The sequence below is a fragment of the Puma concolor genome, chromosome E2, assembly GCF_028749965.1.
Source record: "Puma concolor isolate L17-30 chromosome E2, mPumCon1.1.hap2, whole genome shotgun sequence".
Classification (NCBI taxonomy): domain Eukaryota; kingdom Metazoa; phylum Chordata; class Mammalia; order Carnivora; family Felidae; genus Puma; species Puma concolor.
This window is the reverse complement of record NC_141681.1, coordinates 45921503-45942358: the sequence shown is the minus strand read 5'-3', so window position 1 is coordinate 45942358 and position 20856 is coordinate 45921503. Positions and strand designations below refer to the sequence as shown.

General features: G+C 36.9%; 1 protein-coding gene and 1 pseudogene across 11 annotated transcripts in view; one reads left to right on the top strand and one right to left on the bottom strand.

The window, feature by feature from the left end:
- The window catches only part of ZNF568 (zinc finger protein 568), a 36881-nt gene that overhangs the window by 12498 nt on the left and 3527 nt on the right, over positions 1 to 20856 (top strand). For 8 of the 11 annotated variants that reach the window (XM_086690932.1, XM_086690930.1, XM_086690931.1 and 5 more), the window contains 2 exons: positions 16916 to 17042; positions 17292 to 17387. In XM_086690932.1, the coding sequence (XP_086547058.1) occupies positions 16916 to 17042; positions 17292 to 17387 (223 nt within the window). Of the gene's footprint in view, positions 1 to 2801; positions 3054 to 8981; positions 9135 to 16899; positions 17043 to 17291; positions 17388 to 20856 lie in introns of those variants that run through there. The other 3 variants (XM_086690934.1, XM_086690938.1, XM_086690937.1) reach the window with 3 other exon arrangements.
- LOC112851224 (14-3-3 protein theta pseudogene) lies at positions 6522 to 8657 on the bottom strand (annotated as a pseudogene).

Sequence of the window (20856 nt, the reverse complement as noted above, 5' to 3'; positions counted from 1 at the left end):
CTTTAGGAAAAAATAATTTTTTAGAAAAAGTTGCCAGCATCATATATACTACAGAAGTGACATGCAATTGCCTTTATGCCTTTATTGTAAACTTTGTCATTTTTTAAAAAGATTTGTCCTATTAAGTATCTTAAAAATGGAGAGGAAAGTGCTGTGGTACCAGCAAGAACTTTGGAGATGTTACAATCTTGTTGCCAGGGCTATGGGGATACCCATCTTTTTTTTTTTTTTTTTTTTTTTTTTTTTTTTTTTTTTTTTTGACAGGAAAAGGAATAAAACTTAATGACACAAAATTTGTGGGATTTTTTTGTTTTTGTTTTGTTTTTTGAGGGAGAGAGAGTCTGAGAGAGAGTCAGGGAGGGGCAGAGGGACAGGAACAGAGAATCTTAAGCAGGCTCCACACTGGGCTCTATCTCACTGCTGTGAGATCATGACCTGAGCCGAAATCAAGAGTCGGACGCTTAACCAGACTAAACCACCCAGGTGTCCCATGACACAAACTTTGAATTTATGTTTTTTAAGGTTCAATCTCTTTGTTCCTTACTACTAATATGGCATTTTTAACATATATATGTAAAGAGAGTTGACATCTTAGGAAAGTAGACTATTTTAAAGCACTGACTCATCTTTTTATACAGTCAGAAATTAACCCATATTTATTTCAAGGTCTTTTGTTACTTGTTTTATGTTTTTTCAGGAGTGTAATCTTCATTTGTTTTTTTTTTCCTCTGTGAGATTTATGCTCATTTACTAGATTTAGTGGAAAAGATGTTTTGATGCTAATTTATTAGAACTCATGAAAAATGCATTTTCTCTTTTGTTGTTTTTCCTTATCTTTGTTATACTTTATATTCCTTAGGGATTATATATTCCTAAAACATTTATTGAATGATTACTGGGTCCCATGCTTAGTTCTGAGTGCTTCTCATTTTTTGTCTCCTTTAGTTCTTACGTCAACCTGTTGAGGAAAATGACACTTTACAGATGAGGAAACTGAGACTCAAATTTGGCTATTGTTGAGGTCACACAATTAGTAAATTTTGAAGCCAGTAAATTTTGATGTCAGACTCTACAGCCTCACTGTTAACCAGGAAAAATGTCTAAATTGAGCTCTACTTTGAGAGCCTAGTACTTTGAAAATTTTTTCCAGTTAGGTATGTGTTAATTAGATATCTATTCTGCTTCTCTGCTTCTGTTATCATGCTTGGCATCTGTAGGTTGACTATGTGGGTTTGGGGCTCTGCTTTGGGATGCAGGTCAACTGGTCTTGCCAGATCACTAAAGTACATGAACGAAGTCAAGTGAAGAGCTTGCCCCAGGAAACTGCTGCCCTTTCACCTGAATGAATACATGAGGAGCAGACTTGAGGCTACCCAACAGCTCAAGTCGAGGCTGTGAATTGTCTTTTCACTTTCTTGATGATGGCCTTGAAAGCACAAAATTTTTATATTTACCTAATGTCCATTTTTTCCCTCTTTTGTTGCTTATGCTTTTGGTGTCATATCTAAAAATCCATTGCCTAATTCAAGATTACAATTAACACCCATTAACATTGTCATAGTATCTCTATTTTTATTTCAGCTCCTTTAATTCTTTTTCATTTGTGCCTTTGGTTTTACTTTGTATCGTGTATACAATACATTGAGTATAGTGTTTAGATTAAATCTTCATTCTCCATCTCCATATTTGTCATCATCTTACAAAATTGAGTATAGTTTTTAGATTAGATCCATTCTCCATCCTCCATATTTGTCATCCTCTTTCAACATTTTCATCTCTTTGTTATTTTACTTTGCATCCTAGGAGAGCTTCTTAGTTCTCATGTCCATGGTCACATTGACAGCTCTGTCCTTTATACCCTCCAATATCTATTAAAAAATATTTTTCATCTCCTGGGTATTTTAATTCTGTAGTTGAATATCTGTTATGTTGGCATTCCTTGATCTTGCCCATTTCCTTTTTCATCTCATCCCTGTTTTACGTTTCAGCCAGATCTCTCCTTCAGCATAGAGCTTCCCTCCTCTCTCCAAACACACCTCCTTGTATTCACCAACCTGGAAGCTCCTACACCTATGTTTTCTTCTAAAAATTGTATAGTTTTAATTCTTAGCTTTAGGTCTTTGATTCACTTGGAGTTAATTTTTGTACCTGGTATGAGGTAGGGATTCAACTTCACTGTTTTGCATTTAGATAATCTGGTTGCTCCAGCACACGTGTTGAAAAGACTATTCTTTTCCCCAGTGAATTGTCTTGGCACCTTTGCCTAAAATCACTAAAATGTGAGGGTTCATTTCTGAAATCTCTGCTTTATTCACATTGATCTCATATGTCTATACTTATGCTAGTACCATAACTGTCTTGATTATTGTAGCTTTGTATTATGTTTGAAATTGGGAAGTGTTGAGTCCTCCAGGTTTGTTTTTTTTTCTTTTTCATGATTGTTTTGACTGTTCTGTGTCCCTTGCATTTTATAAGAATTTTATTAGGATCACCTTTGCCATTTCTGTAAAAAAAAAAAAAAAAAAAAAAAAAAAAGGGCAACTGGTATTTTGATAGGGACTCCATTGAATTTGTAGATCAGTTTGAGGTGTATTGTCATCTAATATTGTTTTACAATCCGTGCACATGGGGTGTTTTTCTTTTTTTTAGGTCTTTAAAATGTCTTTCAATAATATTTTATAATTTTCAGAATGTAAGTTTGACAAGTATTTGTTAAATTTGTCCTTAAGTATTTTATTCTTTTTGATGCTATTGTAAATGGGATTGTTTTCTTAATTTTATTTTTTGTTTATTATTTTGAGACAAAGGGAGAGAGTGCAAGCACATGAGCAGTGGAGGGGCAAAGAGAGAGAGAGAGGGAAAGAGAGGGAGAGAGGGAGAATCCCAAGCAGGCTCCCCACTGTCAGCATGAATTCCAATACGGGACTCGAAATGACAAAGCATGAAATCACAACCTGAGCCGAGATCAAGAGTCAGACGCTTAATTGACTGGACCACTCAGATGCCCCTTTATTTCATTTTTGGTTGTTCCCTACAAGTGTCTAGAAATACAGGTGAGGTTTTTGTGTTGATCTTATATCCTGCAAACTCGCTGAGTTGTTTATTAGTTCTAATAGAATTGTAGTGGATTCCTTAGATTTTCTATATACAAAATTATGCCATATGAAAATAGTTTTATTTTTTCCTGTCTAATCTGGATGCCTTTTATTTCGTTTTCTTGCCTGATTACTCTGTCTAAAACATTCATCACAATGTTGAATAAAAGTGTACATCCTTGTCTTGCTCCTGACCTTAACAGGAAAGCATTTAGTCTATTACCATTTATTGTTAGTTGTAGATTTTCTGTAGATGCTTTATATAGCATTGAGGAAGTTTCCCTTTTTTGCTAGTTTGTTGAGTGTTTTTATCATGAAAAGATGTTGGAAGTTTTTTTTTTTTTCATGTTTATTTATTTTTGAGAGAGAGAGCACAAGCAGGGGAGGAGCAGAGAGAGAGAGAGATAGAGAGAGAGAGAGAGAGAGAGAGAGAGAGAGAGAGAGACAGAATCTGAAGCAGACTCCTGGCTCTGAACTATCAGCACAGAGCCCAATGCAGGGCTCAAACCCACGAACTATGAGATAGTGACCTGAGATGAAGTCTGACGCTCAATGGACTGAGCCACCCAAGTGCCCCCAAATTTTGGGTTTTGTTAAGTGCTTTTTCTGCATCTGTTGAGATGATCATGTGGTTTTTGTTCTTTATTCCGTTGATACCATGTATTTCATTAATTGACTTTCAGGTGTTAAACCAATATTGCATTCCTGGGATAAATCCTTCATAATCATTTTTATATATTTTTGTCTGTTTTTAAAAAAAAATTATGTTTATTTATTTTTGAGAGAGAGAGAGAGCATGAGCAGGAAGGGACAGAGAGAGAGGGAGACAGAGAGTCCGAAGCAGGCTCCAGGCTTTGAGCTGTCAGCACAGAGCCCGATGTAGGGCTCAAACCCACGAACTGTGAGATCATGACCTGAGCCAAAGTCAGACACTTAACTGACTGAGCCACCCAGTCACCTCTATTTGTTTTTAAAGATCAGTTTTTGGTTCATAGCAAAGTTGTAAGTATAGAGATTTCCCATATACTCCTTGTCCCCATGCATGCACAGCCTGCATGACAGAATATTATCAATATTCTCCACCAGAATGGTTGGTACATTTATTACAATTTGTGGACCTATATTCCCCAAACCTATAGTTTACATTGGGGTTCACTCTTGATTTTGTGCAGTTGATGGAATTAGACAAGTTTATAATGGCATGTACTCATCATTATAGTATCATACAGAGTATTTTCACTGACTTAAAAATCCTGTTTTCTATTCATTGCTCCTCTCTCCTCCACCAACTGCTGGCAATCAATGATCTTTTTACTGTCTCCATAGTAGTTTTGCCTGTTTCAGAACATCACATAGTTAGAATCATACAGTATATAGCCTTTTCAGATCAGCTTCCTTCACTTAGTAATATGCATTATAAGGTTCCTCCCTGTCTTTTCATGGCTTGATAGCTCATTTCTTTTTAGTGCTGAATGATATTCCATTATCTGAATATACCACTGTTTATTTATCCATTCACCTACTAAAGGACATTTTGGTTTCTTTTAAGTTTGGTAATTCTGAATAAAGCTGCTATAAACATCTGTGTTCCCGGGGCGCCTAGGTGGCTCAGTTGGTTAAGCATCCAACTCTTGATCTTAGCTCAGGTCTGACAGTGTCTACCCTTTTTTTTTATTATTGTTTAATCCATTTACTACTAATGTTAACATTAAAATTGTTGGATTTATGTTTTCTATGTTCGTGTCTTTTTTGTTTCTCCTTTACTGCTTATTTTTTCCCTTAAGTAAATGTTTTCTACTATAAAATTTTAACTTTTTAAATTATTTTTGACTATATTTTTCTCTGTGCTTGTTCTAGGGCCTATCATATACATTTTAACTTACAAGAATCTTCAAGTTTATGCTAAATTCCAGTAAGATATAGAGACATTACTCTAGCTCTATTCTCTCTTCTGTTTTTTGTATTATTATTGTTACGTGTATTACATCCATGTTACAAACCCAATGCATTTCATATTATATCTTTTTTTTAATGTTTATTTATTTTAAGAGAAAGAGAGTGAGCAGGTCAGGGGCAGAGAGAGAGAGAGAATCCCAAGTCCACTCTGTCATGCTGTCAGCACAGAGCCTGACACAGAACTCAATCCCATGAACTGTGAGATCATGACCTGAGCTGAAATCAAGAGTTGGATCCTACCCAGGTGTCCCATTCTAGTTTTCATCATTTGTTCATATGGGTTGGAGTTCCCAACGGGTGTCATTTGCCTTACTCCAGTATAACTTTGCTTTCAAGATTTTCTTTGTCTCTGGCCTTCAGCATTTTTGCTATGATTTATCTGGATGTGTGTGTGTATGTGTATGTTTTTACTTGGAGCTCATTTAGTTTCTTGGATTCATAGAGTATTTTTCATCAAATTTGGATAGTGTTCAGCTATTTCTTGGCATGTTTTTTTAATACCTTTATCTTTTTCTTGTCCTTTTAGTACTTTTACCATGTGTATATTGGTATACTTGATGTATATATTTGATAGTGTACTTGATGTCCCACATTTCTCTGAGGTTCCGTTTATTTTTCTTCATACTTTCTCCTGTTTGGTCCTCAGATTGTGTAATCTTGTTTTAGTCTACAAGTTTGCTGATTCTTCATTTTGCCAATTCAGATCTTCTAAGCTTGTCTAGTGAATTTCTCACTTCGGTTATTGTACTTTTTAATTTCAGAATTTGGCTCCTTTTATAACTCTGTCTCTTTATTCATCTGTTTCTGATGAGACATTCTCACTGTACTATCCTTTTTTTTTTTTTTTTTAAGTTTTTGTTTTAATCACCTGGTACTCATCATGACAAGTGCACTCCTTAATTCCCATCACCCATTTTACCCATCCTCTACCTACCTTCCCTCTGGTAACCATCAGTTTGTTCTCTATAGTTAAGAGTCTATTTCTTGGTTTGCACTCTCTCTCTTTGTTTTTTCTCTTTGCTCATTTTATTCCTTAAATTCCACATATGATTGAAATCATACGGTATTTTTCTTTCTCTGACTGAATTATCTCACTTAGCATTATACTTTCTAGACCATCCATGTTATGGCAAGATTTCATTCTTTTTTATAACTAAATTACATTCCAGCATATGTGTGTGTGTGTGTGTGTGTGTGTGTGTGTATACACACACACATACACATATATATGCATGCGTATGTGTGTGTGTATACATGCTGCCATGTCTTGGCTATCATAAACAATGCTGCAATAAACATGGGGGTGCATGTATCCCTTTGCTTTTTGTTTTGTTTTTTTGTTTATTTTTAAGTAGGCTTCACACCCAGTGCAGAGACCAGTGCAGGGCTGAAACTCATGACCCTGCGATCAAGACCTGAGCTGAGATCAAGACTCAAATGCTTAACTGACTAAGCCACTCAGGTGCCCCAGAGGTGCATGTATCCCTTTGAATTAGCATTTTTGTGTTCTTTGGGTAAATACCCAATTGTTTAATCGCTGGGTTGTAGGACAGTTTGATTTTTAACTTTTTGAGGAACTTCCATACTGTTTTCCAGAGTGGCCACACCAGTTTGCATTCCCACTAATAGTGTAAGAGGGTTCTCCTATCTCTACATCCTCACCAACACCAGTGGTTTCTTGTGTTGTTGATTTTAGCCATTTTGACAAGTGTGTGGTGATCTTTCTTTGTAGTCTTTTCATTGTAGTCTCCTGCTCATTTTTTAATTGGATTATTTGGTTTTGGGGTATTGAGTTTTATGTTTTTTATATATTTTAGATACTAACCCTTTATCAGATATGTCATTTGCAAATATATTTTCACATTCCATGAGTTGCCTTTTAGTTCTGTTGATAGTTTCCTTTGCTGTACAGAATCTTTTTATGTGGCTGTAGTCCCAATACTTTTATTTTTGCCTTTTTTTTTTTTTTTTTTGGAGGGGTAGGTGAATTTTTCTTGGGCAGTTGTCAACTTAAACAGCAACAGATGAAAATTGAAGGAAACTTCTTGTTGTCACAGCTAGACAAGTCCTCCATCATATATGATAAGGGAGGCATTTCAATTTGTGACCCCGAGCACAGAAATGCCAAATACTAATCTAATACTAATACTTCTGGATTGTCTAATCTAATACTTCTGGATTCCTACCGAAAACAAGTACATTAAGAGCATGGAAAAGTTGCTTACTGAAAGGAAACCCCTGAAGGAGAGTAAGGGAGGGAAAGTAGAAATTAAGTTATGTAGAACACTTATAAAGTGTAATGAACTACATTTTCTTTTTTTTTTTTTTTAAGTATATTTCTTTCGAGAGAGACAGAGACAGTAAGAGTGGGAGAGGAGCAGAGAAAGGGAGAAAGAAAGAACCTCAGGCAGGCTCTGCACTGTCAGTTCAGAGCCTGACGTAGGGCTCAAATTCACGATCCATGAAATCATTACCTGAGTGGAAACCAAGAATCGGATGCTTAACTGACTGAGCCACCCAGGCGCCCAGCATCTTCATATCTTCATAGTAATATAAAACACAGTCACTTGCAGAACTGGTTCAGATTACTTAAATACCAAATACATTTTTAGTCCTCTACATAAGTGTTTGAATGTTATCAATGTTTATATGAAATGAACCTATTAATACTTTTCTATAGCAGTAACTGCACAGCAAGAACACCAAGACAAACACAATCAAGGAATGGAGTTTTCCCAAAGCTGCAGTGTGAAAAGACTATAAACAGTTGATTCCATACACATGAATGGGTTTCTTTGCTGTAGGAAATCCAAATAGAATAAGGAATGGAGATGAGTAAAAAGGTTTCTTGTAGGGAAGAAGGATGACACCTTATATGCTTTTAGTTTTCTGCCCCTTCTGCCATATCACATTCTTCTACTACACTGTCTGATGTCCATAAGGTTAGGTTGTCTCTATTAACATGCCTCAACTGCATGATGAGGGTGTTGTCTCTGTATGAATCTTCATTCAGTGTATCAAGTTCTGCAGTGTCCTCAAGCAGTTTTAGCCAGTGTGCAGGAAAGGTCTGGGTTAGTAAATATCTCATAGTAAAATACAGAAAAGTTAAGAGCCAGCCCGAGGTGGATTGGGTATAGGCTGCATCTCTTTCTTGCTTATATCAAAAGCCTCTTGGTAAGCTCCTTGGGAATTATCGATCTTTTTTTTCAATAAACACCATATGCAACTTCAGCAAGATACCTGAAGTAATCTCCCTTCATTTTCTGATAGGAGACCTTACTTTTTATAATTAGTTGCATAGGCTGTTAAATGGGTATCCAACAATTCTAGCACCATGGTGCAGATGGACCTCAGTTTAGACTCCACTTTCCCCCGGTAGTCCTTAATCAACTGCAACTTCTTGTCTCAGGTGTCAGTTTTCTGGTCACTACTCCAGATGACCCTCCACATGGACCTGCAGCCCTGACCATGTTCTCATAGGACACTGAGAGCAGGTTGTGTTCCTTGTTGCACAGCTAAGCACCCTGCTCAGTCATGGCCTTCATGCAGATGGCTATGTCACTGTAGTGTTTGGCCTGCCCAGCCCAGCTTCACCTTCTGGATGATTTACAACTTCTCCGTGGGGGCCAGGAGAGGAGAGTGAGGGCAAGTACCAACGAGATCAACAGGAGGTATGGGGAGGGCCTTCATATCTCCACCGCTGGGGCACAAGTCTATTTTTGTTTTTGTTTCCTTTGCCTCAGGGACCTGTAGAGAAAAAAATTGCTACAGCTGAGATCAGAGAAATTAGTGCCTGTGCTGTCTTTTAAGATTTTATGTTTTCAGGTCTCCCATTTAGATCTTTAATCCATTCTTTTTTTTTTTAATGTTTTATTTATTTTTGAGAGAGAGAGAGAGAGAGAGAGAGGGAGAGAGAGAGAGAGAGAAAGCTAAGGAGGGGCACAGAGAGAGGAAGACACAGAATCTGAAGCAGGCTTCAGGATCTGAGCTGTCAGCACAGAGCCTGACGTGGGACTCGAACTCACGAACTGTGAGATCGTGACCTGAGCCGAAGCCAGACACTTAACTGACTGAGCCACCCAGGTGCCCAATCTTTAATCCATTCTGAATTTATTTTTCTACATAATGTAAAAAACTGTTCCACTTTTGTTCTTTTGATGTTGCTGTCCAGTGTTCCCAGCACCATTCATTGAGGAGACTATCTTTTTCCCATTGGATATTCCTTCCTGCTTTGTCACCAAGATTAATTGACCATATAAATGTAGGTTTATTTCTAGATTTTCTATTCTGTTCTATTGATCTATGCCTGTTTTTGTGCCATACCATATTGTTTTGACTTCTATAGCTTTGTAATATAACTTGAAGGCTGGAATTGTAATACCTCCAGCTTTTCTTCTTTTCTTTTTTCTTTGTTTTTAATTTTTTTTTAAAGTTTTTAAAGTGTATTCAGTTAGAGCGTGTGTGTGCAAGTGGGGGAGGGGCAGAGAGAGAAGGGTAGAGAGAATCCCAAGCAGGCTCCACACCCTCAGCTCAAAGCCTGACGTGGGGCTCGAACCCACAGACCGTGAGATCATGACCTGAGCCAAAGTCAGATACTCAACTGAGCCACCCAGGTGCCCGTTTGTAAGTTTTTATTTAAGTAATCTCTACACCCAGCATGGGGCTTGAACCCATGATGCCCCCAAGATCAAGAGTTGCATGCTCTTATGACTGAGCCAAGTAAGCATCCCTGCTTTTTCTCAAGATTGCTTTTGACTATTCAGGGTCTCTTGTGGTTCCATACAAATTTTAGGATTGTTTGGTCTAGTTATGTGAAAAATGCTGAGGGGTAGTTTGATAGGGATTGGATTAAACGTGTATGATGCTTTGGGTAGAATAGACATTTATGTTTTATATTTATTGTTTTTTAACAATCTCTACACCCAGCGTGGGGCTTGAATTCATGACCCCAAGATCAAGAGTCATAAGCTGTTTGGACTGTGCCAGCCAGGTGCCTGGGTAGCATAGACATTTGAACAGTATTTGTTCTTCCTGTCCATTAGCATGGAATGTCTTTGCATTTCTTTTGTCATTTTCATTTTCTTTCATTTGTATTTTATAGTTTTCAGAGTGCAGATCTTTTATCTTTTGGTTAGATTTATTCCTAGTATTTTATTATTTTTTGTGCAATTGTAAATGGGATTGTTTTCTTAATTTATCTTTTTGCTACTTCATTATTGACGTATAGAAATGCAAGATTTCTATAGATTGATTTTGTATCCTGTGACTTTACTGAATTCATTGATCAGCTCTAGCAATTTTTTTGTACAGTCTTTCAGGTTTTGTATATAGTATCACATCATCTGCAAATAGTGCAAATTTTACTTTTTCCATACCGATTTGGATGCCTTTTATTTCCTTTTGTTGTCTGATTGTTGTGGCTTGGACTTCCAGTACCATGTTGAATAAAAGTGGTGAGAGTGGATAACCTTGTCTTGTTCCTAACCTTAGGGGAAATGTTCTCAATTTTTCCCTATTGAAGATGATATTAGCTGTGGATTTTTTGTATATGGACTTTACTATGTTAAGGTATGTTCCCTCTAAACCTACTTTGTTGAAGGTTTGTATCATAAATGGGTGTTGTACTTTGTCAAGTGTTTTTTCTGCTCTAGTGAAATGATCATATGTTTCTTATCCTTCCTCTTATTGATGTGATGTATGACATTGATTGATTTGAGAATTTTGAACCACAGTTGCATCCCAGGAATAAATCCCACTTGATCATGATAAATTATTTTTTTAATGACGATTTTTGTATCTATGTTCATCAAAGATATTGGCTTGTAGTTCTCAGTTTTTCTGGTGTCTTTATCTCGTTTTGATATCAGGGTCATGCTGGCCCCATAGAATGAATTTGGAAATTTTCCTTTCTTCTAGTTTTTAGAATAGTTTGAGAAGAATAGGTATTAATTCTCCTTTAAATGTTTGCTAGAATTCACCTTTGAAGTCATGTGGTCCTGCACTTTTGTTTGTTGGGAGTTTTTTGATTACTGATTCAACTTCATTGATGGTAATTGGTCTGTTCAAATTTTCTATTTCTTCCTGTTTCAGCTTTGGTAGGTTATACATTTCTAGGGATTTATCCATCTCTTCTAGGTTATTCAATTTGTCGGCATATAGTTTTTCATAATATTCTCTTATAATTGTATTTCTATGGTGTTTGTTGTTATTTATCCTCTCTTGTTTGTGATTTTACTTATTTGGATCCTTTCTCTTTTTTTTTTCTGTTAAATCTGGCTAGCGGTTTATTAATTTTACTGATTTTTTGCAAAGAACTAGCTCTTGGGTTCACTGATATGTTCTGTTTTTTTTTAGTATCTATATCATTTATTTCTGCTCTAATCTTTATAATTTCCTTCCTTCTGCTGGTTTAGGTTTTATTTGTTGTTCTTTTGGTAGACCCTTTAAGTGTAAGTTTAGACTGTTTCAGATTTTTCTTGCTTCAGTTTACTGCTATAAACTTCTTTCTTAGAAGACACTTTTGCTGCATCCCAAAAGTTTTGAACCATTGTGTTTGTATTTTCATTTGTTTTCATGTGCTTTTTAATTTTTCTTTTATTTCCTGGTTGACCCATTCATTGTTTAGTAGCATGTTATTTGACTTCCATGTATTTGTGGTCTTTCCAGATTTTTTTCTTGTGGTAGACTTCTAGTTTCATAGCATTGTGGTCAGAAAAGATGGATGGTATGACTTTGATCTTTTTGAATCTTTTTGAGGATTGTTTTGTGTCCTAATATGTGATCTATTTGGAGAGTATTTCATATGCAGTTGGAAAGAATGTGTAGGGGTGCCTGGGTGGCTCAGCTGGTTAAGCGTTTGACTCTTGGTTTTGGCCTAGGTCATGATCTCATGGTTCATGAGTTTGAGCCCTATATCAGGCTTTACACTGACAGTGCAGAACCTACGTGGGATTCTCTTTCTCTCCCTCTCTCTGCCCCTCCCACATCTCTTTCTCTCAAAATAAATAAATAAACCTTTTTTAAAAAAGAAAAGAATGTGTATTCTGGTGTTTTTAGAAAGGAATGTTCTGAATATATCTGTTAAATCCATCTGGTCCAATGTGTCATGCAGAACCATTGCTTCCTTGTTGATTTTCTGTGTAGATGATCTGTCCATTCATGTAAGTGGGGGTGTTAGAGTCCCCTATTATTATTGTATTATTATCAATTAGTACCTTTATATTTGTTATTATGTCTGGGTGCTCCCATGTTGGCTGCATAAATATTTACAATTGTTATATCTTCTTGTTGGATTGTCCCCTTTATTGTTATATAGTATCCTTTTTTGTCTTTTATTACAGTCTTTGTTTTAAAGTCTAGTTTTTGCATTATAAGTATCACTACTCTGGTTTTCTTTTGACATCCATTTGCATGATACATATTTTTCCATCCCCTTATTTCCAATCTGCAAGTGTCTTTAGGTCTAAAATGAGTCTCTGGGCATCTGGTTGGCTCAGTCAATTAAGTGTCTGATTTCAACTCAGGTCATGATCTCACAGTTCATGGGTTCAAGCCCTCCATCAGGCTCTATGCTGACAGCTCAGAACCTGGAGCCTGCTTCAAATTCTGTGTCTCCCTCTCTCTCTGCTCCTTCCCCGCTTGTGCTCTCTCTCTCTCTCTCAAAAATAAATATTAAGAAATAAATGAATCTCTTATAGGTAGCATGTAGATGGGTCTTGTTTTTTTGTTGTTTTTTTTTTTAAATCCATTCTGTCACCTTGTGTCTTTTGATTGGAGCATTTAGTCCATTTACATTCAAAGTAATTATTGAAAGATATGTATGTATTGACATTTTATCCCTTGTTTTGTGGTTGTTTCTGAAGATTTTCTCTGGTGCTTTCTTGTCTTTCATGGTTTGCTGGGGTTTTTTACTGATATATTAGGTTTTCTTTTTTCTTTACATATTCTTTACATATTTATTAGTGGTTTTTGATTTGTGGTTACCATTAGATTTGTATATAATGTCTTCTGCATGTAGCAGTCTATATTACATTGAAGGTCATTTAAGTTTGAATTCATTCTTTATTCCTCTCCTTCCCATGTTTTAGATATATGGTAATCATATTTTACAAACTTTTATTTTGTGAGTTCCTTGACTAATTTTTTATAGAAACATTCACTTTTACTGCTTTTGTGTTTCCTATCTTCATATTGTCATTTTTGGTCTTTCCTTTCTACTCAGAGTCCCCTTTAATATTTATTTCTTCCAGGGCTTGTTTAGGAGTCATGAATTCCTTTAGTTTTTGTTTGTCTGGGAAACTCTATCTCTCCTATTCTGAATGATAGCTTTTCTGGATAGAGTATTCTTGGCTGCATCCATTCAACACTTTGAATATGTCATGCCACTCCTTTCTGGCTTGGAAAGTTTCTACTGAAAAATCCACTGATAGCTTTATGGGGTTTCCTTTCTATTTAACTATCTTCTTTTGTCTTGCTGCTTTTAATATTTTTTCTTTCTTACTATATTTTGCCAATATGATTACAATGTGTGTTGGTGTGGATCTGCTTTTGTTGATTTTGTTGGAGGTTCCCTGTACCTCCTGAATCTGGATCTCTGTTTCCTTCCCCATATTAGAAAAGTTTTCACCTATTGTTTCTTTAAATAAATTCTCTGCCTCCTTTCCTCTCTCTTCTTCTTCTGGGACTTGTATGATACAAGTGTTACTAAGTTTGATGGGGTCACTGCATTCCCTAAATGTGTTCTCAGTTTGCTTAATTCTTTTTTTCCTCTTTTGTTCAACTTAATTACTTTCCATTATTCTATCTTCTAGGTCATCAATTTGTTCCTCTGCATTATCCAGCCTGCTGTTCATCCCACCAAGTGTGTTTCTCATTTTGTTTACTGAGCCCTTTATGTCTGCTCTATTATTCCTTATCTCTGTATTAATAGTCTCACTGATGGTCTTCACTCCTGGTCAGATCCAGTGAGTATTGTTATGATCATTGCTTTAAATTCTCCGTCAGGCATGTTACTTATATCTGTTTGCTTAGATCTCCAGCCATGGCCTTGTCCTATTCTTTCATTTGGGACAAATTCTCTCTCTCTCCTCTTCTCTTCTCTTCTCTTCTCTTCTCTTCTCTTCTCTTCTCTTCACTTCACTTCTCTTCTCTTCTCTTCTCTTCTCTCAAGTCTCTGTGCCTGTTGCTGTGTGGTAGAAGGGTCAACTACATCTCTTGTTCTTGAGGGTAATGGCTATATGAAGAAGAGGTCCTGTAGTGCCCTGCTATATAGAGTCCCCTGTTTCCTGATGCCTGTTGCTTCTGGGAGTATCTCCAATGTGTGCTGCTTAGCTCTGCTGTTGTGTCCAAGCTGCTTTATCTTTCAGGCAAGTTGTCTGCAGAGGCTCTTTTTGCCTGTTATGGGCAGCGTTTGGGCCCTGGCCTGAATGTGGTGCATTTTAACTGGGTGTGCTCTGGTCTGTTTGTGAAATGAGACCTGTTGCCACTGCCATGGGAACCAAGGCCTCATAGTACTTCCAGGTCAGGAAATACAGTGTTGGCAGGGATTTGAGCTGGTCTTCTGTGGGGGAAAGACCTCCCAAACTGGGACTGAGGCAAGCATAACTGGGAGGGGCATTTCTTCTGGAACAACAAAGGGAAAACTTGGTGTACACAAGTTAGGTATTGAGTGTGGGCACTCTAACAGTTTCTGCAGGTGGCCCTGTGCTTATGCTGATGGGTGCTAGAGGGAGATGGTGTCAGCTAGTTCCTTTGTTCCCAGGTGGGTCTCTCCATGAACACTGCCTTTCTGTGACACACTCCAAGATGAGCAACTCACCTCCCCACTGTGTGCCCCAGGCACTCTTCAAATCGCTATTTCCACACCGTATGTCAGTGGGATGTTTGCCCTGCCTTTTCTCCAAGAATAGCTCCAATGTCCTCCAAGCTCTCGCAGGGCCAAGCTCACGAACCTTTAAAAGTCTAGGCTTTGGGGCTCCTGGGTGGCTCAGTTGGTTGTGTGTCCGATTTCAGCTCAGGTCATAATCTCATGGCTCATGTGTTTGGGTACCGCATCGGGCTCTGTGCTGACAGCTGGGAGCCTGGAGCTTGCTTCGGATTCTGTGTGTCCCTCTCTCTCTGCCCCTCCCCCACTCATTCTCTCTCTCTCTCTCTCTCTCTCTCTCTCTCTCTCTCTCTCTCTCTCTCTCATTCTCTTTCTCTCTCAAAAATAAATAAACATTAAAAAATAAAAGTATAGGCTTCAAGCCCTGTGGTTGCAAGAACTCATGAAATTTGGGCCCTTTAACTTCCCAAGCCAATTGCTGTGGGTGATTCATTTTCCCCATGTGCTCCCCTGTGTGCTAGTCTTGTCTCTCTCCCTTCTCCATTACTGTAGTGCCCTCCCCACTGCAGGGGGGTATAATCTGTTTCTCTCCCATACATGGGGCTTGAATTTACAACCCTTAGATCAAGAGTTGCATGCTCTACTGACTGAGCCAGCCAGGCGCCCCTCCTTATTTTTTAAATGGATAATAATAGTAGCCACTACATAGTAGCCTTATAAGGGGAATTTAAAAGTTAATATAGCTAAAGAAGTTATTATAGTACCTGGCAAATAATAACTACTCAATAGTTGACAGCGATGATAATGTTGATGGTAGTAATGATCATAGATCATAGAGACAGTTTCTTAGAAACATCACAATCTAGCCTTTGGTGATTTTCTTTTCTATTTCCCATTTTGTCTATCTCATTTGTACTATTTCTTGAATAAATTTTCCCAAATGTGGGATATATGTGCTTTTTGTTCTCAGAGTCTTTGCAGATAAATTATTTTTCCTTATTTCCTTATTTGAATTTTGAAGTTTTTAAATAAGGAAGAAGAGTTAGATATATGTAATCAAGTAACATTCTTTTCCAGAAATTTGTCATTTGTTTCTTGGCTTCTTTTACATCACAGTCATGGTTTTAATTCTCATCCGCTGATTGTAAATAAAACAAACAAGAAACAGGGTCGCCTTGGTGGGTCAGTTAGTTAAGCATCCGACTTCGGCTCAGGTCATGATCTCACAGTTCATGAGTTCAGGCCCCACATTGGGTTCCCTGCTGTCAGCACAGAACCCACTTTGGATCCTCACTCTCCCTCTGTCTCTGCCCCTCCCCACTCATGCACATGCTCGCTCTCTCTTCCTCTAAACATAAATAAACTTTTTTTAAAAACAATAAAACAAGAAACACAAACCTGAGTCCCTTTGATGCTTAACTGTTGATTCTGTCCTTGGCCCTTTACCCACTATGTATGTTCTCTACGTTCTCTACAACTGTTCCTATCCTTCAGCCATGGATTCAGCTCTCAATTTTAGGTTGATGGCTAATTCTCATATTTTGTCATACCTCTAACTGCATAGTAGACCTTTCCATCTGGAAGTTCTATAGACATTTCAAATTTTGCACCTTCAAATTTTCATACCTCTGCTCATTCCTCCTGCCTTATTTCTTTTCTGTCCCCACTTTCTCCATGTTCCTTTTCTCACTAGATCACACAATTGGACAGGTTCTAAGATAGTTACCTGTAAGTCATGTGTAATTCTTTCAATTCTGTCACAGATTCAGTACAAATCTGTGACCACCATCTTCAGTTTCATGCATAATAGATAATGAATGCTTAAGTTTGCTGACTCAATAATTAACACCTTACAGGATATTTCTACTGTGGGTTTTTTTTCCCCTCACAGTGTAATACAAAATTAGGTAAATATGAAGCCTTAAGATACAGTTTGTAATGAACTCTGATCCCTGGATACTAGCTACATGAGTTCTTACATATTTTGACCACTGCATCTAATTTTGATGACTTCATATTAATTAGGATTGTGCGTTTACAGGAAACAGTGACGTTTAAGGATGTGGCTGTGGACCTCACCCAGGAGGAATGGCAGCAGCTGAAACCTGCTCAGAGGAACTTGTACCGGGATGTGATGCTAGAGAACTACAGCAACCTAGTCACAGTAGGTAAGGGTAGCTTTGCAATTTTACATAGAATTCCTTCCCATTTTTGCAATGTATGAAGATTTTAACTTGCCTTTTCTTCACATGATTGTATGTATTCATCTGCAGGGTGAAGCCTAATTACTTTGTCTTACTGTGGAAATTCCTTTCTCCTTATCCTTCACAGACCCTCAAGCCCCTAAGACTCAGCCCAAGGTGTGGATAGTTGTCTCCAACATTAACACGCAAGTCCTTTGCTATTTCCTGTAATAGGTTATCAAGTCACCAAACCAGATGTGATCTTCAAGTTGGAACAGGAAGAGGAGCCATGGGTGATAGAGGAAGAAATGCTTGGGAGGCACTGTCCAGGTGAGTAAGCAAAAAAGCAGCTCTGAATGAGAAAGCCACACAACAATTGTTCATGGGGTTGACACCATTTCACATTTTCCAAGATTTTTTTTTCTTTAAGTGTATTTATTCTGAGGGGGAGAGAGAGAGGGTGAGAGAATCCCAAGCAGGCTCCACACTGACAGTGCATAGCTTGATGCAGGGCTCTAACTCATGAATCATGAGATCATGACTTAGCTGAAGTCAGACATTTAACCAACTGAGCCACCCAGGTGCCCCCCTTTGGCTAATTTTATACATTTCCTGCTCCAGATGTTGAAATAGCAATTTCTCTAGAAATGCCTGCTTCCTTTAGTGGGAAATGATTTGGAGACCAAAATCCGGGCACAGTGCTTGCTCATTGCTTCTAGAGCTGGACAAAGCCAGGAAAAATACACTTTTTAGATAGAAAAAAATGTATGTGTTCATACTGATACATCCAATTCAAATTAAGGAGTATAGGGTTGTTACTTAGCTTTTTTGTTTTGTTTTTGTATCTTTTATACTGAAAATATTGGCTCCTTATTGCATTAAAATATTTATTTGCTTAATCCATATATATTTCTCAACCTTGGCACTGCTGACATTTTGGCTAGATAATTCTTTGCTGTGGGGGACTATCCTATACATTGTAGGATGTTTATGTAGGGTGTAGAATGTTTAGCACCCTCTGTGGCCCTCTACTTATTAGGTGCTAGGAGCACCAATCCCCTTTCTCACCACTCCCCCAGTCATGACAGCCAAAAATGTCTCCAGACCTTCCAGATACTGCCAAATGTCTCTTGAGGCCCCAAACTGATCTAATATATATATATATAACAATATATATTGCATATTGCATATTACATATATTACATATTATATATATTGTATATAATATATATACAATATATATTAACAATAATACCATTATTACTAATGATTAAAAGACTACTAAATGTAGTTTAAGACTTCTTTGGTTGTATTTTTTTCTCGTTTATGATATAGTCAAACTACTGTGTTTAAAAAGTCACTTTAAAGGGACTAAGTGGCCCTAACTTGATATGTAGGTTTACTTGTTTCCATTTGTTTTCAATTTTTAAGAGTTATTTTTTTCCTCTTTTTTTAGATTTAATTTTTTTTAATTATGTAAAAATTTACATGATTCCAGTGTCAAAGCTATAAAACAAATCAGAGATGTCATGCTTCTTTCTATTCAGGATATATAAGTGAAAAGAAATCAATGTGCAGAACAGCATTTAGAATATGCTACTCTTTTTATAAAAAAGAGTGGCAGAGGCACGTGTGTTAGATATGTGTTACATGTATGTATGTGTATATACATATATGTTTAGTATATGTATAAATTAAAAGAATATAGGAATAACCTCAAAACTAATAAAAATGCTTACCTGTCAGGCAAGGGAGGAATCAGTGTTTCAGGGATAGGGTGGAATCTAGTCTTTTCTGAATATGCTGCTATTTGGTAATTTCCAATTATTATCAACTTGATATTAATGAAAGATGAGGTTTAGTACTCTTGCACCACCACTACCACTTCCCCTTTCCTTTTTCTCTGGATATAGATATATCACAATTTTTGGCTAACTTGATTTTCACTGCTTACTTTGTTCTTTTAGGTGATATATTGTTACTACTGAGCCAAGAAATGACTATTAATTACATATCCTTATATAAATTGCTGTCATTCCTAGGGTTACTATTTGCCCAATTTTTCTGTTTGCTTTGTTTTCTATATATTTTCTATATATATTTTTTCTATATATTATATATATGTTTTAATGAGACTCTCAAATCCTTGTTTAAGTAGGGAATCAATCAGTGTCATTAGTTTTTCTTATTTTGATGCATCAAAGGATAAAAAGGAAATTCCAAAAATTCTTGTAGCTAACAAATTTTTGATGCTTTTTGAGTAGGAGACTGTTGGATTAGAACCTAGGAGTTTTTTGTGGAGTTCCAAATGGCAATTGTAGAATTCCAGTTGTGTGGGTCTTTTATTTTTAATCTTATCTGCTACCTGGAGGTAGATGCCAGCATTCATGAGGGACAAGCAACAGAAAAGGATTGGAGGGGCGCCTAGGTGTCTCAGTCATTAAAGTGTCTGACTTCAGCTCAGGTCATGATCTCATGGTTCGTGGGTTTGAGCCCCATGTCAGGCTTTGTGCTGACAGCTCAGAGGCTGAAGCTTGCTTCAGATTCTGTGTCTCCCTCTTTCTCTGCCCCTGCCCTGCTTGTGCTCTCTCAAAAATAAACAAACTTTATTTATATATATATATATATATATATATATATATATATATATATATATGCATATATATGACATACTTATATATGTAATATATTATATATTTATATTATATAGGTATTATATATTTTTATTATATATATTTGTATATATAATATATAAGTATATATTATATATATGTAATATATATATATTTTTTTTTTTTTAAGAAAAAGGATTGGAGATCTTACCATTCAACATATGCAAGTTTACATTATTCGTAGTTTTTTAGTATGAGGCTTCCTTTGCATCTGCTTTACTTGTTCCTGAGTCTAGAGCCTGTATAATTCATTTTCTCTAGGAAAAGTAAGCCTTCCTTTTCCTGATCAAGTGGTGGATACATGACCACTTCCTGTGTGGGGTGGGTAGGAGGTGGGAGGATATTGGTCACAGTTCAGTTACAGAGAAAAGAGCTCATTAGTAGCTAATTTAAGAAGGAAGGAATTTACATGAAGGTATTAAATGTCCTAGAGAACCTTAGGCTTTTTTAAAAAACAATTTTTTTAATGTTTTTATTATTTTTGAGAGACAGAGTATAAGCGGGGGAGGGGCAGAAAGAGAGGGAGACACAGAATCCAAAGCAGACTCAGGCTCTGAGCTGTCAGCACAGAGCCCCTTGCAGGGCTCAAACTCATGAACAGTGAGGTCATGACTTGAGCAGAAGTCAGAAGCTTAATTGACTGAGACACCCAGGTGCCCCAAAATAAGCTTTTAGGAATGAGTCTCAAAGTCCTATCAGAGAAGTCAGCTGTTAAGTGAGTTCCTTTCCCCACTTTGATCAAGAAATTGCTTTTCATGGGGCACCTGGCTGGTTCGGTCAGTGGAGCATGTGACTCTTGATCTCAGAGTTGTGAGTTTGAGCTCCATATTAGGAGTAAAGCTTACTTTAAAAGAAAAAAAAAAAAGAAGAAGAAAGAAAGAAAGAAAAAGAAATTGCTTCTGATTGAACAAGGAAAATGCCTTGACAGCTATGAGCTTCAGAACCCTACCACTTCTGTTGTAATATCATAGGTAAAATGCCCACTTTCATTACTCTTTTAATTTATTTCTGAATTTAAATGTTGTATAATTAATTTAAATCATATTCAGAACCCTATATGCAAGTGTTTCTAGGAAATGTAGTTCTAACTCACCCTCTGCAGGACGGAGAAACATAGTACAAGGTTG